At 44.1% G+C, this 27,599-nt stretch overlaps 1 protein-coding gene across 4 annotated transcripts in view; it reads left to right on the top strand.

The window, feature by feature from the left end:
* Positions 1-26,865, top strand: part of LOC130284873 (major centromere autoantigen B-like) — a 348,234-nt gene extending 321,369 nt beyond the window's left edge. For 2 of the 4 annotated variants that reach the window (XM_056535759.1, XM_056535761.1), the window contains 4 exons: positions 12,593-12,641; positions 25,336-25,420; positions 25,549-25,709; positions 26,773-26,865. In XM_056535759.1, coding sequence (XP_056391734.1) covers positions 25,347-25,420; positions 25,549-25,709; positions 26,773-26,846 — 309 coding nt within the window. In that variant the 5' untranslated portion in view covers positions 12,593-12,641; positions 25,336-25,346 and the 3' untranslated portion in view covers positions 26,847-26,865. Of the gene's footprint in view, positions 1-12,592; positions 12,642-24,199; positions 24,353-24,615; positions 25,069-25,335; positions 25,421-25,548; positions 25,710-26,772 lie in introns of those variants that run through there. The other 2 variants (XM_056535760.1, XM_056535758.1) reach the window with 2 other exon arrangements.
* The last annotated feature ends 734 nt before the right edge of the window (positions 26,866-27,599 follow it).

Raw genomic sequence — 27,599 nt, 5'->3', positions numbered from 1 at the left:
CATTCAGGCAATATATAGGTAGCACCCGCTATCCTAAATCTTCTTCAAAAATTTCAAAAATGCTTGTGTTTTTTCTTAGGGATTGTGAAGCTCTGGTGTGTACTCATGCATCAGCCAACTCCAGGCGGTGCTGGCTGGCCCTGGGTCTGGGAATTAAAATTTTATGATAGGTAGCACCAGCTAGCCAAAATTTTCATTTTAAATTTAAAAAATGGTTGTGTTTTTTCTTGGGGATTGTGAAGCCCTGGTGTGTACTCATGCTGCTGGCAACTCCTGTCTGTGCCATTCAGCCACTATATGGTCTCTTCATGCTGCCAACACCTCCATGCTGTGTCATTCAGCCACTATAGGGTCTCCTCATACTGCCAAAACCTCCACGCTGTGTCATTCAGCCACTATATGGTGTCCTCATGCTGCCAACAACTCCACGCTGTGTCATTCAGCCACTATATGGTCTCCTCACACTGATGCCACCTCCAGGATTTGTCATTGTGCCGCTCTGCGGCAGTGATTCTAAAAGCGATGCCAGTAATCTGCATGTTATTCTGAAAAACAGTATTATTTCACAGTTTTTTTTTAATATAGATCTGCCGTGAAAAATTCAGGTCGAAACAAGCCTTTTCAGAAAATTCATCGAATCGGCCAAATTGAATTTTTGAAAAGTTCGCTAGTCTCCATTGAGTATGTTCATATTACATGTATACCCAATGTGATATACCTATACATACTACATTGCATTTATTTGAATAACATCAAATGTGAGTGGATAGCTTTATAATGATAATTCAGTGTAATATGAAGATGCTGAAAAAGATGATCGTTCTTTGGTAGGTTTGCTACTCTCAGATTATGTTTGATTGCCTTGAACTAATGAGGTTAAAAATTCAAGAGCCATGATAGGATATCAGAGAATCCATGGTTAATGCTGAGTTGTAAGCTTACTCCAAGTGATGCAAAGACGTAATACATAAGACAGGACATATGGTGACCACACGCAGAATGAAGTTCTACTTCAATAAACCACTCGATCTGAGCTGTTGGTTCAGAATGTAGAGTTGAAGATATTCATTGAGATGTGTAAGATATCTGAAGGTAAGACATAATAAGTATGGGTACACTTTTATTACCACCCACACGTATGGGCCTATTGGAGTAAAGGTTTTATTGAATCAAATGTAGAATCTGTAGTTTGTAATTCAAGTGTTCAAAGTCCTAGAGCTGCCAGCGAAGGTAGCCATCATAAAGATGAGACACACATGAAGGAAACAACCCCAGAAGCCAAGGGGACTAGATGGTGGAGAAGGCTGCCAAGGCTGCAGAGTTCCTGTCCTCCCACAGTTACGGTACAGAATGTACAGGTGGATGGGGAGTGTGGATCTGTCTGGTTAGGTCTCTTGCAGGGACCAGCAATGCATGCTGAGAGACCAATGGAAGAAGAAAGAGGTGGTACAGGGCAAAGACGGCATCTGGAGAGTTGGTAAGAAACTGTGTGTGCCAACAGTCTTGTACCCCATGGTAACATATATGGCCCCATACATATAGAAGGGAGCTATGTGTGTAGTAATGTCCGTACATTAGGTGGCCTCAGGATTCAACAATGCAGAGAGAAGGTTTTTACAGCCTTCATTATTTACATCTGTTATGACCTAGGTAAAACAATAATAGGTACCTGACCAACACACTCCATAACCATCTTACCTGTTTCAGAGACTGTGAGTAGACTTCATCTAACTGCCTAAGGTGGACCAATATAAGTATGTCCTTGTCTGACTGTACTGATTCCCTAACCATAGATACAGTAAAGAATACAACTAAGAACCTTTTGTAAAGTTGTGCCTAGTTCAGATTCTGTAATTGTTAAAATGTCAAAATCCTCAATTTCAAAATCTTAAATTTAAATATCTGAAATGTCAATGGTCTCCTCATACTTCTGCCAACTCCCGGCTGTGCCATTCAGCCACTATATGGTCTCCTCATGATTCAGTCACCTCCAGGCTGTGTCATTCAGCTACTATATGGTCTCCTCATGCTTCAGCCACCTCCAGGCTGTGCCATTCAGCCACTTATGGTCTTCTCATGATTTAGCCACCTCCAGGCTGTGCCAATCAGACACTATATGGTCTCCTCATGCTTCAGCCAACTCCAGGCTGTGCCATTGAGACACTATATGGTATCTTCGTGCTTCAGCCACCTCCAGCGGCATCAGCAAACCATATATTGGCTGAATGACAGGGCCTAACATTTTTATGGTAGCATTAGCATTTTTATGGTACCATAAATCTTCAATTTAAATTTCAAAATTCATCTTTTTATCTTAGGGATTATGAAGCCCTAGTGTCTACTCATGCTGCTGCCACCTCCAGGCTGTGTCATTCAGCCAATATATGGTTTACTGATGCTGCTGGGCCTAAACAATTTTATGGTAGCACTAGCTACCATAAATCTTCAGTTTAAATTTCAAAATTCATTTTTTAATCTTAGGGATTGTGAAGCCTTAATGTCTACTCATGCTGCTGCCAGCTCCAGGCTGTGTCATTCAACATTTATATGGTCTTCTCATGCTGCCAACACCTCCACGCTGTGTCATTTAGCCACTATATGGTCTCCTCATGCTACCAACACCTTCACACTGTGTCATTTAGCCACTATATGGTCTCCTCATGCCGGCAACACCTCCACGCTGTGTCATTCAGCCACTATATGGTCTCCTCATGCTGTCAACACCTCCACGCTGTGTCATTCAGCCACTATATGGTCTCCTCATGCTGCCAAAACCTCCACACTGTGTCAATTAGCCACTATATGGCCTCCTCATGCTGCCAACACCTCCACGCTGTGTCATTCAGCCACTATATGGTCTCCTCATACTGATGCCACCTCCAGGCTCTGTCATTGTGCCGCTCTGCAGCAGTGATTCTAATAGCGATGCCTGTAATCTGCATGTCATACTGAATAACAGTATTATTTCAATACACCAGCACACTCCATATGCATGTTAGAACAAAGCAAAGTGTTCTACACCCCTATTGAGGCTCTCAGTAGGCCAGAAATAGCCTACTATTAGATACTACTATTCGACCTGAAACAAATTTTTTGGGAAAATTCGGCGAATTGGCCAAATCGAATTTTTCAAAAATTGGCTCATCTCTAATCACAACTGCTTTTATAGCGGGGCTGGTGGACGGGATCCTTTGGATAGGGGATAAGATGTCTAGGGGCGGAGTACCCCTTTAAAATATCTACAAAACCAGGCAAGTTTGCTATATGAAACCAATTGCAAACGTGTTCATGCTGCCATGCTGTGCACACAGAGACATAATTTAGGAGAGGGAAATTCTGCTTTAATATGTATGTTACGCCGAGCGCTCCGGGTCCCCGCTCCTCCCCGGAGCGCTCGCTTCACTCTCTCCGCTGCAGCGCTCCGGTCACGTCCTCTGACCCGGGGCGCTGCGATCCCGCTGCCAGCCGGGATGCGATTCGCGATGCGGGTAGCGCCCGCTCGCGATGCGCACCCCGGCTCCCCTACCTGACTCGCTCCCCGTCTGTTCTGTCCCGGCGCGCGCGGCCCCGCTCCCTAGGGCGCGCGCGCGCCGGGTCTCTGCGATTTAAAGGGCCACTGCGCCGCTGATTGGCGCAGTGGTTCCAATTAGGGTAATCACCTGTGCACTTCCCTATATTACCTCACTTCCCTTGCACTCCCTTGCCGGATCTTGTTGCCTTAGTGCCAGTGAAAGCGTTCCTTGTGTGTTCCTTGCCTGTGTTTCCAGACCTTCTGCCGTTGCCCCTGACTACGATCCTTGCTGCCTGCCCCGACCTTCTGCTACGTCCGACCTTGCTTCTGCCTACTCCCTTGTACCGCGCCTATCTTCAGCAGCCAGAGAGGTGAGCCGTTGCTAGTGGATACGACCTGGTCACTACCGCCGCAGCAAGACCATCCCGCTTTGCGGCGGGCTCTGGTGAAAACCAGTAGTGGCTTAGAACCGGTCCACTAGCACGGTCCACGCCAATCCCTCTCTGGCACAGAGGATCCACTACCTGCCAGCCGGCATCGTGACAGTAGATCCGGCCATGGATCCCGCTGAAGTTCCTCTGCCAGTTGTCGCTGACCTCACCACGGTGGTCGCCCAGCAGTCACAACAGATAGCGCAACAAGGCCAACAGCTGTCTCAACTGACCGTTATGCTACATTTGATGGGGACTCTGAGTTTTGCCGTGGCTTTCTTTCCCAATGTTCCCTGCATCTGGAGATGATGTCGGACCTGTTTCCCACTGAAAGGTCTAAGGTGGCTTTCGTAGTCAGTCTTCTGTCCGGAAAAGCCCTGTCATGGGCCACACCGCTCTGGGACCGCAATGACCCTGTCACTGCCTCTGTACACTCCTTCTTCTCGGAAATCCGAAGTGTCTTTGAGGAACCTGCCCGAGCCTCTTCTGCTGAGACTGCCCTGTTGAACCTGGTCCAGGGTAATTCTTCCGTTGGCGAGTATGCCGTACAATTCCGTACACTTGCTTCAGAATTGTCCTGGAATAATGAGGCCCTCTGCGCGACCTTCAAAAAAGGCCTATCCAGCAACATTAAAGATGTTCTGGCCGCACGAGAAATCCCTGCTAATCTACATGAACTCATTCACCTAGCCACTCGCATTGACATGCGTTTTTCTGAAAGGCGCCAGGAACTCCGCCAAGATATGGACTCTGTTCGCACGAGGCGTTTCGTCTCCTCGGCTCCTCTCTCCTCTGGTCCCCTGCAATCTGTTCCTGTGCCTCCCGCCGTGGAGGCTATGCAGGTCGACCGGTCTCGCCTGACACCTCAAGAGAGGACACGACGCCGTATGGAGAACCTCTGCCTGTACTGTGCTAGTACCGAACACTTCCTGAGGGATTGTCCTATCCGTCCTCCCCGCCTGGAAAGACGTACGCTGACTCCGCACAAAGGTGAGACAGTCCTTGATGTCTACTCTGCTTCTCCACGTCTTACTATGCCTGTGCGGATGTCTGCCTCTGCCTTCTCCTTCCCTGCTGTGGCCTTCTTGGACTCTGGATCTGCAGGAAATTTTATTTTGGCCTCTCTCGTCAACAGGTTCAACATCCCGGTGACCAGTCTCGCCAGACCCCTCTACATCAATTGTGTAAATAATGAAAGATTGGACTGTACCATACGTTTCCGCACGGAGCCCCTTCTTATGAGCATCGGATCTCATCATGAGAGGATTGAACTTTTGGTCCTCCCCAATTGCACCTCGGAAATTCTCCTTGGACTTCCCTGGCTTCAACTTCATTCCCCTACCCTGGATTGGTCCACTGGGGAGATCAAGAGTTGGGGGTCCTCTTGTTCCAAGAACTGTCTAAAACCGGTCGCCTCCAAGGTGCCCACATCTTCACTAAATTGGACTTAAGAGGCGCCTATAACCTCATCCGCATCAGAGAGGGGGACGAGTGGAAAACGGCATTTAACACCAGAGATGGACACTTTGAGTATCTGGTCATGCCCTTTGGACTGTGCAACGCCCCTGCCGTCTTCCAAGACTTTGTCAATGAAATTTTTCGTGATCTGTTATACTCCTGTGTTGTTGTATATCTGGACGATATCCTAATTTTTTCTGCCAATCTAGAAGAACACCGCCAGCATGTCCGTATGGTTCTTCAGAGACTTCGTGACAACCAACTCTATGCCAAAATTGAGAAATGTCTGTTTGAATGCCAATCTCTTCCTTTTCTAGGATATTTGGTCTCTGGCCAGGGACTACAGATGGATCCAGACAAACTCTCTGCCGTCTTAGATTGGCCACGCCCCTCCGGACTCCGTGCTATCCAACGCTTTTTGGGGTTCGCCAATTATTACAGGCAATTTATTCCACATTTTTCTACCATTGTGGCTCCTATCGTGGCTTTAACCAAAAAAAGTGCTGATCCCAAGTCCTGGCCTCCTCAAGCAGAAGACGCCTTTAAACGACTCAAGTCTGCCTTTTCTTCGGCTCCCGTCCTCTCCAGACCTGACCCTTCCAAACCCTTCCTATTGGAGGTTGATGCCTCCTCAGTGGGAGCTGGAGCTGTTCTTCTACAAAAAAATTCTTCCGGGCATGCTGTCACTTGTGGTTTTTTCTCTAGGACCTTCTCTCCAGCGGAGAGGAACTACTCCATCGGGGATCGAGAGCTTCTAGCCATTAAATTAGCACTTGAGGAATGGAGGCATCTGCTGGAGGGATCAAGTTCTCCTGTTATTATCTACACCGACCACAAGAACCTCTCCTACCTCCAGTCTGCCCAACGGCTGAATCCTCGCCAGGCCCGGTGGTCTCTGTTCTTTGCCCGATTTAATTTTGAGATTCACTTTCGTCCTGCCGATAAGAACATTAGGGCCGATGCTCTCTCTCGTTCCTCGGATGCCTCAGAAGTTGATCTCCCTCCGCAACACATCATTCCACCTGACTGCCTGATCTCCACTTCTCCTGCCTCCATCAGGCAGACTCCTCCAGGGAAGACCTTTGTTTCTCCACGCCAACGCCTCGGAATCCTCAAATGGGGTCACTCCTCCCATCTCGCAGGTCATGCGGGCATCAAGAAATCTGTGCAACTCATCTCCCGCTTCTATTGGTGGCCGACTCTGGAGACGGATGTTGGGGACTTTGTGCGAGCCTGCACTATCTGTGCCCGGGATAAGACTCCTCGCCAGAAGCCCGCTGGTTTTCTTCATCCTCTGCCTGTCCCCGAACAGCCTTGGTCTCTGATTGGTATGGATTTTATTACTGATTTACCCCCTTCCCGTGGCAACACTGTTATTTGGGTGGTCGTTGATCGATTCTCCAAAATGGCACATTTCATCCCTCTTCCTGGTCTTCCTTCTGCGCCTCAGTTGGCTAAACAATTTTTTGTACACATTTTTCGTCTTCACGGGTTGCCTACGCAGATTGTCTCGGATAGAGGTGTCCAATTCGTGTCTAAATTCTGGAGGGCTCTCTGTAAACAACTCAAGATTAAATTAAATTTTTCCTCTGCATATCATCCCCAGTCCAATGGACAAGTAGAAAGAATTAACCAGATCTTGGGTGATTATTTGCGACATTTTGTTTCCTCCCGCCAGGATGACTGGGCAGATCTCCTTCCATGGGCCGAATTCTCGTATAACTTCAGGGTCTCTGAATCTTCCTCCAAATCCCCATTTTTCGTGGTGTACGGCCGTCACCCTCTTCCCCCCCTCCCTACCCCCTTGCCCTCTGGTCTGCCCGCTGTGGATGAAATTTCTCGTGACCTTTCCATTATATGGAGAGAGACCCAAAATTCTCTCTTACAGGCTTCTTCACGCATGAAGAGGTTCGCGGATAAGAAAAGAAGAGCTCCCCCCGTTTTTTCCCCTGGAGACAAGGTATGGCTCTCCGCTAAATATGTCCGCTTCCGTGTCCCTAGCTACAAGTTGGGACCACGCTATCTTGGTCCTTTCAAAATTTTGTGTCAAATTAATCCTGTCTCTTATAAACTTCTTCTTCCTCCTTCTCTTCGTATCCCTAATGCCTTTCACGTCTCTCTTCTCAAACCACTCATCCTCAACCGTTTTTCTCCCAAATCTGTTCCTCCCACTCCTGTTTCCGGCTCCTCGGACGTCTTCTCGGTCAAGGAAATTTTGGCTGCCAAAAAGGTCAGAGGAAAAAATTTTTTTTTAGTAGACTGGGAGGGTTGTGGTCCTGAAGAGAGATCCTGGGAACCTGAGGACAACATCCTTGACAAAAGTCTGCTCCTCAGGTTCTCAGGCTCCAAGAAGAGGGGGAGACCCAAGGGGGGGGGTACTGTTACGCCGAGCGCTCCGGGTCCCCGCTCCTCCCCGGAGCGCTCGCTTCACTCTCTCCGCTGCAGCGCTCCGGTCACGTCCTCTGACCCGGGGCGCTGCGATCCCGCTGCCAGCCGGGATGCGATTCGCGATGCGGGTAGCGCCCGCTCGCGATGCGCACCCCGGCTCCCCTACCTGACTCGCTCCCCGTCTGTTCTGTCCCGGCGCGCGCGGCCCCGCTCCCTAGGGCGCGCGCGCGCCGGGTCTCTGCGATTTAAAGGGCCACTGCGCCGCTGATTGGCGCAGTGGTTCCAATTAGGGTAATCACCTGTGCACTTCCCTATATTACCTCACTTCCCTTGCACTCCCTTGCCGGATCTTGTTGCCTTAGTGCCAGTGAAAGCGTTCCTTGTGTGTTCCTTGCCTGTGTTTCCAGACCTTCTGCCGTTGCCCCTGACTACGATCCTTGCTGCCTGCCCCGACCTTCTGCTACGTCCGACCTTGCTTCTGCCTACTCCCTTGTACCGCGCCTATCTTCAGCAGCCAGAGAGGTGAGCCGTTGCTAGTGGATACGACCTGGTCACTACCGCCGCAGCAAGACCATCCCGCTTTGCGGCGGGCTCTGGTGAAAACCAGTAGTGGCTTAGAACCGGTCCACTAGCACGGTCCACGCCAATCCCTCTCTGGCACAGAGGATCCACTACCTGCCAGCCGGCATCGTGACAATGTATACAAAAAATAAATAATATATAGTTCTTGTAGTGCTACAAAATGTCTAAAAACCATGACAATTGTTTAGGCGAAAAGGCTTGAATTGAATTGGTCACTAATCAACAAAACTTCTCAAGAATATGACAACATTTAATTTTTTTTCCATTTCATCTTACAAATCTTTTTTGGTTGTTTCTCAATGTAATACATTGAATATAATACACCAAAATAAAAATAAATTACTACCACATAGGTGGAAAAAAAAACATCGTGCATAATGAACTATGATATCCACCAAAATATAATACACATACTACAGTACTTGGTGAAAACAATACAAATATCTTTATTGACATCAATATAGTAAAATAGAATGACAAACATAGCTTAAATTGGAACCAATACACATCATGGACATATGCATGGGCAAAGCTCCATAGTTGTAATGCTACAATTAAAGGCTAGGAAGATACAGTAGTGCAGATAACCACACTGCATTGATGATAAGGTAGCAGCATATATATATAAATCTAGAAAAACATATAACTATACCATGAGAAGACAAGACCCATGCATACCTACTGCAAGGCACATTTCCCTGTTGGGTGCTTCATCACCTAATGGGAGTATTTATATAATGCAACAGCCTATCACAATAAAAGAAAATGATGGAAAGTACAGAAGAACCTTTGGTTAACCCTACACTATTAACCACATCTGTGTGAAAGGGGACAGCAGTGCGTTAATGAGCCCAAACTGTCCCTAAAACTCCTTGCTAGCAGCATACTCAACAGTGTGGAAAGGATGCCAGCCAAGGAGGAAACTTAAATATTAATACATGAAACATGGGCACAGACTCCCACATACTCCTAGATAGAAGGATTAGCACAAAGCTCGGAACATGATTTTATCCTAGGAGATCCAGGATTCAACAAGGTCAAACAGGACTGATACAAAGGCATAATGTGAACACGGACAAAGATTCACAAAACTCAGGCAAAACAGAATACAATCTGAACACGGATCTAAACAAGAAACACTATATGCAATGCCAGAATACTAAAACATTGCAGGATAAAATCCATATATCAAGAACAGACAGGACAGATAACCGTGGTCAAACTTGGGACATGTGCTGAGACAAACAAAGGTGCATATCGAAACATGGTCAGAGTTACAGGGGAAATAACCAGCCCAGAGCAGCACCTGAAGAGGCCTCATTTACCCTCCCAGTGCTGAAGGGTTAACTCTTCCCAAACCAGGGAGAATAAACACAGAAACTGTTCAGGCATAAACATAATGTCTAAACAGGACCCAAAGCAGAAAATGCAAAATACAGATAAACGGACATTGCAACCTAATAATACACTGTACTCACCTTCCTGAACACGATAATACCCGTCCAACACTAGCTAATGGCAGCACCATGACACAGATTTGGCACCTCCAGTCATTCTTATGGGTGTCTGGAGTTGCTCTCTAAAAAGCATGCTCCCTTGGCTAACCTCAGCAATGCAGATTGTACATTAGAATTCTGTAGACTGTATATAATAGGATTTATTATAGGGGTGATACTTGTATACACTACACTGAAGACAGTATGAAGAACATAAGAGTAAGATGGGAGCAGATACTCTATTAAGGCTGCCCCATAGTAAACAGAGATAACAGTGGTATGGGATGAGCAGGTGGAGAAGGCCTTTTTTCGGCTTTCTTTTTACTTCATTCTGAAGATAACAGAGAAGATTTGGATATAAGAAATAAGAGTGCATAACATTGGAATAAACCCTAATAGCACAATTTCTATACCAATGATAAAAAACATTAGTGTTCCTGTGCAGGTTGTCTTTGTTAGTGACTTAAGATCACAGAAGAACTGATGGATGATGTTGGAGTGACAGGAGGTCATGTGTAAAGCTGAGGTTACTAACATTATTGAGTTTAAAAAGGCCACTGCCCAAATCCCAATAGTTAGCAGGATACAATTTTTCTGACTCAGGATACGATGATAATGTAAGGGGAGGCAGATAGCAACATATCGGTCATAAGCCATAATGAAGAGAAGAATATTGTCACGATGCCGGCTGGCAGGAGGTGGATCCTCTGTGCCAGAGAGGGATTGGCGTGGACCGTGCTAGTGGACCGGTTCTAAGTCACTACTGGTTTTCACCAGAGCCCGCCGCAAAGCGGGATGGACTTGCTGCGGCGGTAGTGACCAGGTCGTATCCACTAGCAACGGCTCAACCTCTCTGGCTGCTGAAGATAGGCGCGGTACAAGGGAGTAGACAGAAGCAAGGTCGGACGTAGCAGAAGGTCGGGGGCAGGCGGCAAGGTTCGTAGTCAGGGTGGATAGCAGAAGTACTGGTACACAGGCTTTTGGACACACAAAACGCTTTCACTGGCACAAGGCAACAAGATCCGGCAAGGGAGTGCATGGGAGGAGGTCAGATAAAGGCAGGGAGCAGATGGGAGCCAATTAAGCTAATTGGGCCAGGCACCAATCATTGGTGCACTGGCCCTTTAAGTCTCAGGGAGCTGGCGCGCGCGCGCCCTAGAGAGCGGAGCCGCGCGCGCCAGCACATGACAGCAGGGGACTGGAACGGGTAAGTGACCTGGGATGCGACTCGCGAGCGGGCGCGTCCCGCTGTGCGAATAGCATCCCCAACGGCCATGACAGTGCAGCGCTCCCGGTCAGCGGGACTGACCGGGGAGCTGCAGGGAGAAAGACGCCGTGAGCGCTCCGGGGAGGAGCGGGGACCCGGAGCGCTAGGCGTAACAAATATCTTCTGCGGTCACCACTGTAAAAAAAAAGCACAACTGAGTATAACATTGTGAGAAGGAAACAAAGTGATTCCCGGATAATAACATGTGCAGTAATTTAGGAACCGTGACCGATGTATAAAATATGTCTACAATGGACAAATTACAGATAAAGACATACATTGGTTTATGTAACTGATCATCCAGACATATGGCGGTGATAATGGAAGAATTGAGAAGAACTCCGACCAAATATATCAGGAAAAAGAAAGTGGTAATGAGCGGTTTATTCCTTGTTTGTCCAGAAAATGGTAAAATGTAAAAATATTTATCAACCAAAGTCTCATTCTTCATTGAAATTTCATTACTATTCTAGAAAAAAAACCACACAATTTATCATAGACTAGCTGAGTATCCGGCATTGCCCGGTTTTTCCGTCCTAATCCTTGTTGGGGAGGAAAATCAATAAAGGAGGAAGCTTTTGACTTCATATCCCATCCCCGTATTTTGTTGTCATATCCCAACCCCATATCCTGTCCTCATATCCCGTCCTCATACCACGACCTCCTATCCCGACCTCCTATCCGTCCTCCTATCCCATCCTCCTATCCCGCTCTCCTATCTCGACCTCCTATCCCGACCTCCTACGTTGAGTTTCATGTCAATATCTTTAGCCGTTTGGACATGATGCTGGAACATACACACACACACACGTTGAGTTTTGTGTATATAGATTTAAGCACAATAAAAACAGTGGAATGGCAAAAGTATTGTTGGTGATCAACTGGTCATCTTTAGTGACCCAGTGGTTATTCCTGGTGATCTAGTCATCTAGTGGAGAACCTTCAAAGCTTATTGGTTACGAACCTGGTCCAGTTGTATAAAGGTTCTAACTGTGCTTCTATGTGTTTTCTATTATATGCCTCCTCACCTAAACATAGCAGTGCGAGCATACAGGTATTTTTTGGCTGGATAGAAGCAATGAAATAATACTTTACACTGTCTACTATCAATGGTCCTTACATTTATTTTTATAAAAAAAAAATAATAATAAAGTCAAACTTAAATTAGAAAATAAGGGGAAAAAACAGCATTAGCTTTATTGTTATTTAGGGAGTAAAGTTAATAAAGTTAAATAGGTCAGTAATATAAATTTAGTTATACCATATTTTGAAGACTGTTTCTGGTTATGGTGTGGATGTTATTATTAAAGTATATAGAAAATAGTATTATTTTCTTATTTACTTTACTTGCTGGTGGAGATATCAGGCTTAAACAATCAGATTTAATGACAGATACCACAAGGGCTTAATAGATAATATTTCTTAATGTCATTTTTTTTTTTTTTTTCATTTTATACAGGGAGTATAATGCTGCGTTGCAGGGCTATTCCATCCATTGAATCTAAAATGTAAGTTATAACCAGAAAAATATAATATACTATAGAAATTTTAAAACAACATATTCATTCTGTTTAACTTCTGTATTTTGAAATTTTGCTATTTTTTTTATTTACTCCAAAAAATAACTCCAAACCTGATCCAAAAGTATTTAAACTAAAATCACTTAATTGCATGAAATCTGAAATCTGCAATTTACTAGAGAATAAAATGTTGAATATTGGTTTAAAATGCTATTTATGCCTTCCAGATGTCTTTTTGAGCTTAGGCTATAGCAGTTTCCCTTTCTCCCTTTTCTATAGAAATATTTCTACAGCTTTATAGAAAATTGTTTGCATCACTTCCACAGTGTTAATTTTAGACATATTTTATGACGGCAATTTATTCCAAGGACACATACCTGCTTTTAAAGACAAAAAAAAATTGAGGAAAAAAATAAGCCTGAACAGATTTTTAAATAAAGTAATTGCCCACATCATACTGACATTATAATAATTTGTATTGAAATTTGCTAAAACCCTGGTGTGATATAATTATCTTCTAGAATATTTTTTAGCAAGAAATGATCTGACCATTGTCTTGTCTCCTCGTTCGTATAGTAACAGAAAACTTGTCTTAATGTAAACATATGAAAAATAATGGGAACGGAGGAGAAGCTTTATATTGTGCTGGGACAATCCCGGCCGGATGATCGTAGATCTATAATGACCCCGGAGGAAGAAAGATGTTCATAACCAGATCAGTGAATTCTTGTCTCTTGGGCTTTTGTCATTATGTTTTGTCATTAAGATCTTTCTTTCTAAATTTTGTTTTAAATTTCATGAAGAACATTTTTTTAAATCAACCTCTAGTTTTCGGTCCTGTGCAACAGGTTGAGCAATCTTTCTCCATAAGCACTGATCCCCCATGATAGTAATGTATCCATTAGAACATGCCATGCTCCATGGGGAAAAACATTTGCAAAGTATCTCTTCTCTATCTCCATTAGGAGTTTCCGATGCTTTTAGGATATTTGTCTAATCTTTTTATTGTTTAGCATTAAAGGCATTGACAAAATTGCTATTATTTTTGTCTGCATTCATGCGTCCCTTGTTTATTGTTTTGCCTTATTAACATTGATATGACCTTTGTTATCATGGACCAATTTTAGGTCCAAGAATACTATACAAGGTCCAGGGCCGGTTCTGCCTATAGACAAAATAGGCAGCCGCCTAGAGAGCCCTCTTGATGGGGGCGCTGCTCTGTCTGCTGAAAGAAAGTTAGTAAGCAGCCAGCCTCTGAAGCACCCGCCCAGCCAGAACCACCATCACATGAGGAGGGGGTTTGTTACAGTGTCTCACCCCAGTAGTAGGTGATTACGTGAGAAGCAGGTTTGTTACAGTGTGTCACCCCATTAGTAAGGAGATTACATGAGAAGTGGGTTTGTTACAGTGTGTCACCTCAGTAGTAAGGTGGGGCAAGTCAAAGGGCAGGACCAATGGGCGGGGTCAATGGGTGGGGTCGATGGGTAGCAATATTAGCTTTCACCAAGGGTCGCAAAAATCCTTGCACCAGCCCTGCAAAGGTTTGGACATTAGAGTGAATACAAAGTTACTCCCCTCACTCCAACCTTTTTTTTTTTTTAAAGAAAAAAGCAGAATAGACCGATGTGCATCTAAGCGCAATTATCCTTTTTTAAATGTATGTTATAAGTGAAGATAGAAGTTTGCTTACCTTTGTGTGTTGTACAATGAGCACAACACCATGGAGGGCTTGGTTCCACAATCTGTGGTATAACAGAGGAGTGCAGCCTGCACCGGTCCCATGCTCAGACGGTCTGTAGAATGCAGAAAGTGGAGAGGAATCTTCTGAAAGTGGTGTTGTCAGCGGCGCTTTCCTCTGGATGCTCGGGGGCTGATTAGCAAAAAAAAAACAGCAGGAAAAACGGACTTGATATAAAAATAACAAATGGTTTATTTGAAGCATGCAAACGAACTACGCGCTTCGAGGAGCGGGACCCCATCTTCATCAGGTTCTCTGAGAACCTGACAAAGAGGAGGTCCCGCCCCTTGAAACGCGTAGTTCGATTGCATGCTTCAAATAAACCATTTGTTATTTTTATATGAAGTCTGTTTTTCCTCCCCGTTTTTTGCTAATCAGCCCCCGAGCATCCAGAGGAGAGCGCCGCTGACAACACCACTTTCAGGAGATTCCTCTCCACTTTCTGCATTCCCCACACTCCAGATATAGATAAGTAAATTATGTATGTACCCAAAAATTAGACCAATGAATGGATGGCTGATTTTTTCACATCCACAATATCCACCATTGGTAGTCACTAAGAGCCTATCTTTACCATTTACTATTAAGTATAGAAAAACAGCAAACTTTATTGAAATATATAATAAAAAAAACTAAGGAAATGTACATTGGTTAAAATCACATGTCTTCCCTCTATGACAGAACAAGTTAAATGTGCGACTTGCCGACTGGACATTTTTTGGCACCAAATGTTTCTTTACCAGGATTTGCTGCAGACTAATCCCGGAAATAAGTGGGAAGAGCACACTTTTAAAACTACATCACAGCCCCTCCTCGACATGTTTCGCCTAGCATGGCAGCTTTGTCCTTAGGTAACGGGATATTGATCATTATCCCGCTACCTGAAACATTATCAGAAGTGGGGTTTTGCCATTTGATCATAAAATTTCACAGTAGTATTTGTCTTTTTGGGGAATTTTCTCAGAGGTGTTTGAGCACCAGAGTGTGCTATCTACTTATGTTCATCCTCCTTTTCTCCATTTTAAATACTGGGAGTTTGCGTTTTTCTATAGCTTTTTTAACAAAACTTGAATTAACTTGGTCACTAATCAATTAAACAGAAAACTCCTCAAGAAAATGACTGAATCACATTTCTTTCTATTCTACTTCCCAAATATTTTTGGTTTTCAGTACAATATATCCAAAAATAAAGGGTGGCATCCAAATTTGTCCCGAAAAATATTTTTGTTACTTTCAGCCAGGCCTGGGTCGCTACCACCCTTGCTGTACGATAGCTACTACAGGAAACATCAGTCTACCACCTTCTGCTGTCTGCTGGTGATGACAGTCCACCAATTCTGTTGTTACTCCCAAAAAGGGATAATTTTTTTGTACGGCTGGAGAAATCCGTACCATCTTCTTCCCTTGGCAGACTAAGGGTATATTCACACGGCAGAATTTCTTCAAATTCGCACCAATTCTGCATCTGCATTCATTTGGGTGGTTTCTGGCTTGTGAAGATTTTGCATTGAATCGGTGCGAATTCCGTGTGGAATCCATGTGGAATCCGCATGCTGAAATTCTGAAGTGTGAATGGGAGTGCTAAATCCCATTGAAGCCTATTAGGCTTTAATTTGATGAGGAATCTGCATACGGAATCCATGCAGAATTCCGCATGCAAAAATTCTGCCATGTGAATATACCCTTACCAGTTCTTGCTACTCCCGAAAAAGAATAATTTTTTGAAAGCTTGGAAAAAGCCACTGTGGCTTCAGATACCTATGTGTGCATTTTTAGAATGACAACCAGGGATACTTGATGCAGCTTTATTATAGTTTAAATAAGCCACAAAAATCCGCCAGCACATTCCAGTAACTGTTATTTACCATGGGTTACCACATGTCGTGATAACTCACCTTAAAAAACACATAGAGGGACATTTATCATTGTTGCTTTGGTAAGCGAGTTCTGTAGTCAATTTTTTTTTATTTTGGTTTTGCTTATGTGTTTATAAAATTTGTTACCACTGTTACTTTTTTCACCCTAAATGTACTAACCCATTTTTTGTTAGTTTTTTTTCCCTTCTCATTTCAGATCTGTGTATCCTGTGAACTATTTCAGATTTGGTGGACTGCGATTTTTTTTTTTAGATTAATAAAATGATTACTGAGGGCTTACAGGGGAGTGTTTTGTTTTTTAAATAAAAGTTTTTTAAACCTGTAGTGTTTTTTTATTTACTTTTCAGGCTTAGTAGTGGAAGCCGTCATATAGACGGAATCCATTACTAAGCCATAGCTTAGGGTTAGCCCCCAAAACAGCTAGCACTAACCCCCAATTATTACCCCGGTACCCACAAAGGTGCTGGAAAGAGCCGATACCAACAGGCCTGGAGCATCAAAAATGCTTGGCCTAGGTGGTAACAGGCTGGCATTATTTAGGCTAGGGAGAGCCAGTAACAATGGTCCTTGCCCATCCTAGTAACATTAGGCTGTTGCTGCTTGGTTGGTATCTGGCTGAGAATGAAAATTGGGAAAATATGGGAAACCCCAAAGTTTTTTCAGAAACAATTAAATATTTTAAAAAATGCATAGGGTTCCCCCTATTTTCATTCTCAGCCAGATACCAACCAAGCAGCAACAGTCTGACGTTACCCGGGTGGGTGAGGACCATTGTTACTGGACCTCCCCAGCCTAAATAATGCCAGCCTGTTACCACCTAGGCCCAGGAGCGCCATTTTTGATGCTCCGGGCCTGTTGGTACTGTCTCTTCCCGGCACCCCTGTGGCGGTGGGTACCGCGGTAATAATTGGGGTTAAGCGTTAGCTGTTTTTGGGGCTAACGCTAAGCCCTGGCTTAGTAATGAATTCCATCCATAAGACAGCTTCCACTACTAAGCATGTAAAGTAAAACATTTTTAAAATACAACACATTAAAAAAAAAATTATTTTAAAAAACACTCGTTAACTATTTTGTTAACATAAAAAAAAAAAAAAAATGCTGGTCATTGTAGTAGTCCACCGAATCCGAAGTAGTCCACAGGATACACGGATCTGAAATGAGAAGCTAAAGAACACGGAAAATAGGTTAGTACATTTATTGTCACGCCCACACCGCACAACTACCAGCATGTCCTCACTGTAAGGGCAAGTTGGGATTTGTAGTCATGCTACTGCCTGGTGGGAGATGTAAAGATGAGTGACAAGCTTCCCTGACTTGCTTGTCACCCGCCTGCACATCTCCTGCAGCCCGTGCCACATGACTACAACTGCCAGCATGCCCTTTCAGTAAGGACATGCTGGGAGTTGTAGTCGTGAGGCGTGGGCGGGAGATGTGCGGATGGGTTACAACAGTAGCTTTACTGAGGGTAGACAGATGGTAAAGTCTATACAGTTCAGCCAGGGCCCAAGGAGGTGACCAATGACGCAGAGATCTTAAAGGGAACCCTTCATTAAGTTTTACCATATATAACGAGTGGCAACACGTAATAGAGGTTAATATCATGTGTCCTACCATGTTTGGATGTCTGCTGGCACATCTGTAAATGTGGCAAAAACAACTTTAATAACTGTCACATGCAGTATGTAGTCACCAGGCATGCTCAAGTAGTTACCAGGCATGCGGCCTGCTGAAGAAGTCACGGCTCCCCACGCTGTACTCACGCTCGTTCAGGCTCTAATCACTCCTATTTAGACATGATTGACAGCCTACCTCTAAGAAATGACATCAGACCCTGACTGAGCTGCTCAATAATACCTAGATAGGTATTTTTTGAGCCTGAATAGGCGTGATTACTGCTCTGGTAGCCATGACTACTTTAGCAGCCACATGCCCGACTGAACCTCATTTACATACAGCATGTGACCATTTATAAAAGTTGTTTACTTCACATTTATAGATGTGCCAGCGGATATCCAGACATGGCAGAAAACGTGATATTAACCTCTATTATGTGTTGTCACTGATTATATGGGGTAAAACTAGTGATTGGTTCCCTTTGAGGGCTTGATGGGACTTGTAGTAGGACTGGATAATTGAATGCAGACCACGCTGACTTGACAGATGACAGGGACTGACTTGACACATAAAGCTGTGACTTAATCTTACTTGACTTGATGGCGGCTGCAGGACTGGACTTTGAGGTCTCCAACATTCTGGATACACACACTAGGCGACTGCACTGGACCTCAGCCGAAGAGAGAGAAGCTCCACCCAGGGCATATATGGGGAGACTAGCAGGGAGCCCATAGGTCACTCTTGGGATCACCTGGTCACTGGTACCTCCTGGGTAACAATCACATGACATATCACATGGTACAACCCTTAAAACAACAAGACATTTTATAATACTTTACATTGCAGAACATATGTACAGTGGGGAAACAAGTGAGCCCAGGGGACACCAAATGGGGGCAGCAAGGGTACGGGGTAACACCTCCTGTACTGGGCCACCACACAAGCTTGTCACCCGCCCGCACATCTTTTGTCTGCCCACGCTGCACCACTACAACTCCCAGCATGTCCTTACTGTAAGGGCATGCTGGGTGTTGTAGTAGTATGGTGCAGACAGGTGACAAGGAAGCCAGGGAAGCGGGCAGCATTTTTCTCTGCTCACAGGCTTCCCAGCGGGGAGAATGAAGTTATGGCACTGAGGGCTGCACTACAGGACATAGACTGGGGGGAGGTGTTCTCAAATACTGATACAGAAGGTAAACGGGACATCTTTAAATCAACTCTAAATAACTATACAACTAAATATATACCAAAGGGGAACAAATATAAACAATTAAGACTAAATCCTACATGGCTGACAAATGTTGTTAAAAGAGCAATAAACAACAAAAAAATAGCCTTCAAAAAAATACAAATCTGATGGGTCAGCGATAACATTTAAACAGTACAAGGAGCTTAATAAAATCTGTAAAAATGTAATAAAAACAGCAAAAATTCAAAATGAGAGACAGGTGGCCAAAGAAAGCAAAACTAATCCTAAATATTTTTTTAGATATATAAATGCAAAAAAACCAAGAACAGAGCATGTAGGACCCCTTAATAATGATAATGGGGAGGTTGTCACAGGCGATCAAGAGAAAGCAGAGCTACTGAATGGGTTCTTTAGTTCTGTATACACTATGGAAAAAGGAGCTGACATTGGCCAGGTCAGTGCTGGTAACACATCATGTACAGGTCAGTGCTGGTAACACATCATGTAATGTACTGAACTGGCTTAATGTAGAGATGGTACAAGGTAAGTTAAGTAAAGTAAATGTAAGCAAATCTCCAGGACCTGATGGATTGCACCCAAGAGTTCTTAGAGAGGTAAGTTCAGTAATATATGTACCCCTGTTCATGATATTTAGAGATTCTCTGGTGTCTGGTATTGTGCCAAGGGACCGGCGCAAGGCGAATGTGGTGCCAATCTTCAAAAAGGGCTCTAGGTCTTCCCCAAGAAACTATAGACCGGTAAGTTTAACGTGCATTGTGGGTAAATTGTTTGAAGGACTTATAAGGGACTACATACAGGAATACATAGGGGATAATAGTATTATAAGTGATAGCCAGCATGGGTTTACTAAGGATAGAAGTTGTCAAACCAATCTAATTTGCTTTTATGAAGAGGTGAGTAGAAGCCTTGACAGAGGAATGGCTGTGGATATAGAGGGGGGCTGTGTATATAGAGGGGGGCTGTGTATATAGAGGGGGCTGTGTATATAGAGGGGGGCTCTGTATATAGAGGAATGGCTGTGGATATAGTGTTTCTGGATTTTGCTAAAGCATTTGATACTGTCCCTCACAGACGTCTGACAGGTAAGTTAAGGTCTTTGGGTTTGGAAATTTTAGTTTGTAACTGGATTGAACACTGGCTCATGGATCGTACCCAGAGAGTGGTGGTCAATGATTCGTACTCTGATTGGTCCCCGGTAATTAGTGGTGTACCCCAAGGTTCAGTACTGGGCCCGCTGTTGTATAATTTATTTATCAATGATATAGAGGATGGTATTAACAGCTCTGTATATAGAGGGGGGGGGGCTGTGTATATAGAGGGGGGCTGTGTATATAGAGGGGGGCTGTGTATATAGAGGATGGTAATAACAGCTCTGTTTCTATCTTTGCAGATGACACCAAGCTTTGTAGCACGGTACAGTCTATAGAGGATGTGTATAAGTTACAAGATGACTTGGATAGACTAAGTGTCTGGGCCTCCACTTGGCAAATGAGGTTCAATGTGGATAAATGTAAAGTTATGCATCTGGGTACTAATAACCTGCATGCATCATATGTCTTAGGGGGGATTAAACTGGCAGAGTCACTGGTAGAGAAGGATCTGGGTGACTTGTAGATCACAGACTACAGAATAGCATGCAATGTCAGGCTGCTGCTTCCAAAGCCGGCAGGATATTGTCATGTATCAAAAGAGGCATGGACCCTGCAGGGACAGGGACATAATACTCCCCCTTTATAAAGCATTGGTACGGCCTCACCTGGAATATGCTGTTCAGTTTTGGGCACCTGTCCATAAAAGGGACACTGCGGAGTTGGAAAGGGTGCAGAGACGCGCGACTAAACTAATATGGGGCATGGAACATCTTAGCTATGAGGAGCGATTAAAGGAGTTACAATTGTTTAGTCTTGAGAAGAGACGTTTAAGGGGGGATATGATAAACGTATATAAGTATATTAATGGCCCATACAAAAAATATGGAGAAAAACTGTTCCAGGTTAAACCCCCCAAAGGACGAGGGGGCACTCCCTCCGTCTGGAGAAGAAAAAGTTTAGTCTCAAGGGGCGACACGCCTTCTTTACCGTGAGGACTGTGAATTTATGGAACGGTCTACCTCAGGAACTGGTCACAGCAGGAACAATTAACAGCTTTAAAACAGGATTAGATACATTCCTGGAACAAAATAACATTAATGCTTATGAAGAAATATAAAATCCCATCCCTTCCCCAATATCGCGCCACACCCCTACCCCTTAATTCCCTGGTTGAACTTGATGGACATATGTCTTTTTTCGACCGTACTAACTATGTAACTATGTAACTATGTAACTGTAATTTATTATTTCCCTCTGGCAGCTGTGATTGGCCAGGAGGTCGGGACCAATCACAGGTCTGCCCGGGAAATATGAAATGACAGTGCTGTCATTTCATATTCCTGTTGGTCGGCTCCGCTCCCCGGCCACCTGCCCGCAAGCTGTTGGGAGTACAACTCTTAGCATGTCCTCACTGTAAGGGCATGCTGGGAGTTGTAGTCCTGCAATAGCTAGCGGGTAGGTTGTAGATGCGGGTGGGGGGGGTCCGGGGTTTGGAGCTTGTACAAAAAGTAGCACGAAAAGTCTCATGTGCGACTTTTTGTAAAGCTCCGATTCCCGGACACCCATCCGCATTTACCACCCACCTGCTAGCTACTGCAGGACTACAACTCCCAGCATGCCCTTACAGTTAATACATGCTGGGAGTTGTAGTGCCAACAGTTTGTGGGCGGGTGGTAGATGTGAGCTGCGCTGAGTGTGACTTTTTAAAAGTGCTGTCAAAAGCAAGTTTGTAAGCCAGGTCTGACCCGGCTTACACTTGTGACTTTTTGAAGGGGGTTTGCAAATTTTTTTGCTTACGTGCAATTTTGCTGACTGGTATTGTTTTCTTACCCACAAAGTCTCACAAAAAGTTACTTACGCGACGTGCAACTTTTTGTGTGACTTTTGTAAGCAAAAAAAAAAAAAAACTTCTAAATCCCTTGATAAATCTCCCCCTTAAAAACTACTTGAATACATACTTAGCAGTGTTAGAGGGGGCTTCCCAGCTGTTAGGCAATGTTAGAAGGCTTTAAAGGGGTCCTCCTGTGGAAAACTTTTTAATTTTTTTTTAATCAACTGGTGCCAGAAAGTTAAACAGATTTGTAAATGACTTCTATTAAAAAATCTTATTCCTTCCAGTACTTATTAGCTGCTGAATACTACAGAGGAAATGGTTTTCTTTTTGGAACACAGAGCTCTCTGCTGACATCACGAGCACAGTGCTCTCTGCTGACACCTCTGTCCATTTTAAGAACTGTCCAGAGTAGGAGAAAATCCCCATAGCAAATCTCTCCTGCTCTGGACAGTTCCTAAAATGGACAGAGGTGTCAGCAGAGAGCACTGTGCTCGTGATGTCAGCAGAGAGCTCTGTGTTCCAAAAAGAAAACCATTTCCTCTGTAGTATTCAGCAGCTAATAAGTACTGGAAGGATTAAGATTTTTTAATAGAAGTAATTTACAAATCTGTTTAACTTTCTGGCACCAGTTTATTAAAGAAAAAAAAAAAAAGTTTTCCACCGGAGTACCCCTTTAAGGCTTATTTTAGTGTTGAGCCGAATTACACTGCCGATTTTGAAAAAGTTCACTCATCTCTTGTCATCAGCACTATAAGCCTGTGCATTCAGGGTAGTGCGGTTGGCCCTCCTGTTAGTCCACCACTGACATGTAGTACTGCACTGATGGGTCTGTATCAATGCAGCCACAGGCACCAGCCTATAGTACAGTGCCCCCCTGGCTACATGGCCCAATTATAACTGCGACCTCTATATTCACACCACTTATTCCAGCAGACCAGAGAAGAAGATCGCCGAGAATACTGATCAGTGTTATGTCTATACATAGCACTGGAAAGGATTAGCAATCTAATATTTGCTATAAATATTTCCCTATGAGGACAAAAAAAATAAAAAAAATAAAATGGAATAAGCCCCTCCCCCAATAAAAATTTCAATAAATGTAAATCGCCCCCTTCTCCATATTTCACCAACAAAAGTGTAAAAAAAAAATTAACACAATTAATAAACATATTTAGTATCAGCATGAGCGTACATATCCAAACTCTCAAAATATAGGGTTAATAATTCCATACGATGAAGAGCGCAAATGTAGAAGAAAAAAAGTCCAAAATTGCTTCTTTTTGCCCACATCACATCCCAAAATTTTTTAGTCAAACACGATAAAAAGCCAAATATACTCAAAAGTGGAATTTAAAATAAAAATACAGATTGTTTGGCAAAATAATGATCCCTTATACAGCCCCAGATACAGAAAAATGAAAAAAATTATAAGAATGTAAAGGAGGTCAAAAAATTTCAGAAAAAAAAGTTTACAATTTTTAAAAGCAGTGCAATAATAGAAAAGCGTGTAACCATGAGGATCATTATACAGTAACCCCCCGACCTATGATGGCCCCGACATATGATAAAATCGACATACGATGGCCTCTCAGAGGACATCACATGTCGATGTCAGCATCGACATACGATGCTTTTATATGTCGGGGCCATCGCTTTAACTGCTATCCGACAGCGCAAAATGCTTAAGCTGCTGTCGGATAGCAGTTTAACCATCCCGGACAGGTTCGCTTACCTATTCCCGCTGCTCCGGGTCCACTTCGCGATCCTCCGGTGTCTTGCGTATCTTCTCCAGGGTCCGGGCCTCGCTTTCCAGCGTTGTTATTACGTCACTACGCACGCCGCGCCGGCGCAGCAACGTAATAACGTCACCTGAAAGCGAGGCCCGGACCCTGCAGAAGATGCGCAAGACACCGGAGGATCGCGAAGAAGACACCGGAGCAACGGGACAGCATCGGGAGCCCCTGGGACAGCATCGGGAGCGGTGAGGACCTGGTGCGGAGCGGCGGGGACAGGTGAGTACAGCTTCCTATACTTTACATCGCACGGATCCCTCAACATACGATGGATTCGACAAACGATGGGTTGTTTGGAACGAATTACCATTGTATGTTGAGGGACCACTGTAATCGTATACACCTCTGGGCTCAACAGTATTAAACCTATAGATGCTGTGCCCCTGTCCCCTATGTGATTGAGAAGTTCCAATAGTTGCCAAGGCAACAAGAAGCCAGCTGATGGCCTCCTTTGGCTCTCTGGGCATGCTGGGAGTTGTAGTTTTGCACCAGCTGGGTGCAGACGGTTCTGTAAATTGGTTAACAATGTGAAGTATCTTGCAGTAAGTCTCTGTTCACACTGCATTAGTAATGGAGGTCAGAGGTGTATGATGGGATATACTCTACACAAGCCGGATATACACCGCACATGGGGGGAGATTTATCAAAACCTGTGCAGAGGAAAAGTTGACCAGTTGCCCATAGCAACCAATCAGATCGCTTCTTTTATTTTTCAGAGGCCTTTTTGAAAATGAAAGAAGCGATCTGATTGGTTGCTATGGGCAACTGGTCAACTTTTCCTCTGCACAGGTTTTTATAAATCTCCCCCATGAAGAGAGAACATGGCCGGAGTCACATTTCTATCTGACCATAAAGTCAACAGTGGAATATTCTAGATAAAGTGTAAAAGGCTCCGACCAGATGAGGAGATTCGGTCTTATTTGCTTTCGTTTGTAAGAAAAAAAGAAAAGAAATTGATGGTTGTCATGGAGGACGTTCTATTGCCTACAATGTGTACAGTGACTTCCCGCCATTTCCGGCCCTGCTGACAGGTCACATGACATGTATGTTACAGCATTTGCCGTCCATCCACACACCGCCCCCCACAGTCTAATCACCATGACAACTCCACACAACACAGTGGTGGCCACCATTATGGCTTATAGAACATTAGAACAAGACTGATGTCATCATGATGATGTCACAATGCTGAGCCGGGGTATACACTGCCTGACCGGCTGACTGAGTCCTTTGAGGGTTGTTGAAGTCGAGATGGCAGGTAGGTTCCTCAAGATGTCTTTTGTATCCATGTTGTTTATGGAATATGGCGGAGACTAGTGCAGTGGTTCCAACCAAGTTGCAAAACTACAACTTCCAGCATGTTCTGATAGCCATTGGCTGTCTGGGCATGCTGGGAGATGTAGTTTTTCACCAGCTGGAGGCACCCTGGTGTGAAACCACTGGCCTATAGGTCAGCACTACTGTATGTCTATGGTAACGGAAGGAATTTATGGAAGATTTTTCTGATCATTTCGTTATATTTCAGGCTTTACAGAGATGGAGCTGAGCGGGATTGTTTTGGGGATTATGGTGGGAATATTAATTGTTCTTTGGCTGCTGCATTATATGGGGTAAGTTATTGTCATCATTTATGGATTACACTTGAATTCTCTCTATAATGTGATCAGACATTATGGACATGGCTCTTACTGTATAGAACTGTCTCCTCTTTATAACATCTTCACTATTTCTTTTATAGGAAGAAAATCAAAAAATGGATGAAAGAACGGAGGAGGAAGAGAGCGAGGGAGAGGAGGATGAGGAGGATAAAGCAGTGGGAGAGGAGGATGAAGAGGAGGGAGTGCAAGTGGCGGAAGAGGATGGAGCGGGAGTGGAGGAGGAGGTTCGAGCCTGACTCAAGTAAGTACATGACAGATAGATAGATAGATAGATATGAGATAGATAGATATGAGATAGATAGATAGATAGATTTGAGATAGATAGATATGAGATAGATAGATATGAGATAGATAGATAGATAGATAGATATAGATAGATAGATAGATAGATAGATAGATAGAAAGAGCAGGAAAGCAGCACTCCAGGATAAAGAGGTGCACAGGTGCCTATTGTGTCAGGTCCAGGTTGGGGACCCCTCCAAGATACAGAAAAATTTAAAAGACAGTGGCACACCAAGTGTCAGCAAAAGAAAAGGTGATTTATAAAAAAAAAAAACGTGTTAGGCAACGTTTCAGCTGGCTCGCCCAGCCATTTTCAAGCCACCATTATGGCTTATAGAATACTAGAACAAGATAGATAGATAAATATGAGATAGATAGATAGATAGATAGATATGAGATAGATAAATATTAGATAGATAGATATGAGATAGATAGATAGATAGATAGATATGAGATAGATAGATAGATAGATATGAGATAGATATGAGATAGATAGAAGGACAAGTATCAAGAACAAAAACGTATCACCTATCAGAAGGATAGGGGATGAGTTTTAGATCATGGGGGGTCCGAGCACTGGGGCCCCCAGCGATCCCTGTTTGTAGTTCCGCTTCTCTAGCACAGGAGCGCGTCACGACCCCCGCCCAAAGTGGGAGCCACCACGCCCCCTCCATATAGCTCTATGGGAGAGCTGTTTGTCAATCTTTGGCTCTCTCATGGAGCTTTATGGAGGGGGCGTGGCAGTATCCACTTCTGGCGGGGGTTGTGACGCACCTCTGTGCTGGAGCACAGGAGCTACAAACAGGAAGTCATGTGGGACCCCCCGTGATCTAAAACTTATTCCCTATCCGAAGGATAAGGGATAAGTTTTTCTTCATGATACTTCTTCTTTAAGTACTTAAAGAATTGTATAGCCGCACTTGTTGGTCGTTGCACTAGATGTTATAATACATATTGTCACTTGACTCACCTAGAATTCCACACTATAGAACAATTTATATTATCTTCTTCTTTTTCTATAGAAATTCCATTTGGCATTATAAAGAAAGATGAAATAGTCAGTGCTGGACTGAGGATGATATACCATCAACAATAAAAAATAAAAAATAAATTACCTCGCCCCCTTTTTTTCATTTCATAAATTGTTAAGTAAAGTTTCAGAAAATGTACAAATTCCCTTTTCTTATGGAGCATCAGATAAAAGGGAAATGTTTAGAACATGCAATGAGAACAATAAAAAATCCAGGTTACATCTGTAACAAACAGTATATTACACCAAACAGACAATGTAGGGCATACCTCCCAAACATCTTATATCTGACAAGATATTCCCACTTATATGGTGATGTCCCGCCATCCCGGAAGGCACCCATATGTCCCACATTTATCTGTAAATGCGTCCTAATGAAGTGTCTACAGTTAAATGTGGCGCTTGGTGGGAAGTTTGACAGGGCAAAGAGCCATTGGCTTCTCACCCTGTCAATCAGTCATGTGCCAGTGGTTGCAGTAATCCAGCAGACACAAGAGGCCGAGCTCTTTAAGTGATGTCATCAGATGCCGGTGCACAGAGGAGAGGAAAGAACAGAACAGGAGGCCGTGCTGAGGGAGATTTGTTGCTGTATGCTGCGCTGAACTCTCTCTCGGAAGCTACACTGGAGGGTGGACAAGACAGAACACACAGGGCAAACTGGCCAAGTTATGGCCAATGGTCTAATCTGGTGACCCAGAAGTCCATGAGGTCTGGGCTCATGGTGTCTGCAAGAGAAAGGGCACTGCTGAGGTAGACCTCAGCCTGGCTGTTCAGGTGGTGGTTCACATCCCTGTGATGACGATTAATGTCAGGGGGAAA

Source organism: Hyla sarda, chromosome 8 (assembly GCF_029499605.1).
Source record: "Hyla sarda isolate aHylSar1 chromosome 8, aHylSar1.hap1, whole genome shotgun sequence".
Classification (NCBI taxonomy): Eukaryota; Metazoa; Chordata; class Amphibia; order Anura; family Hylidae; genus Hyla; species Hyla sarda.
The sequence above is the reverse complement of the archived record's forward strand: the minus strand, read 5'-3'. Positions and strand labels throughout refer to the sequence as shown.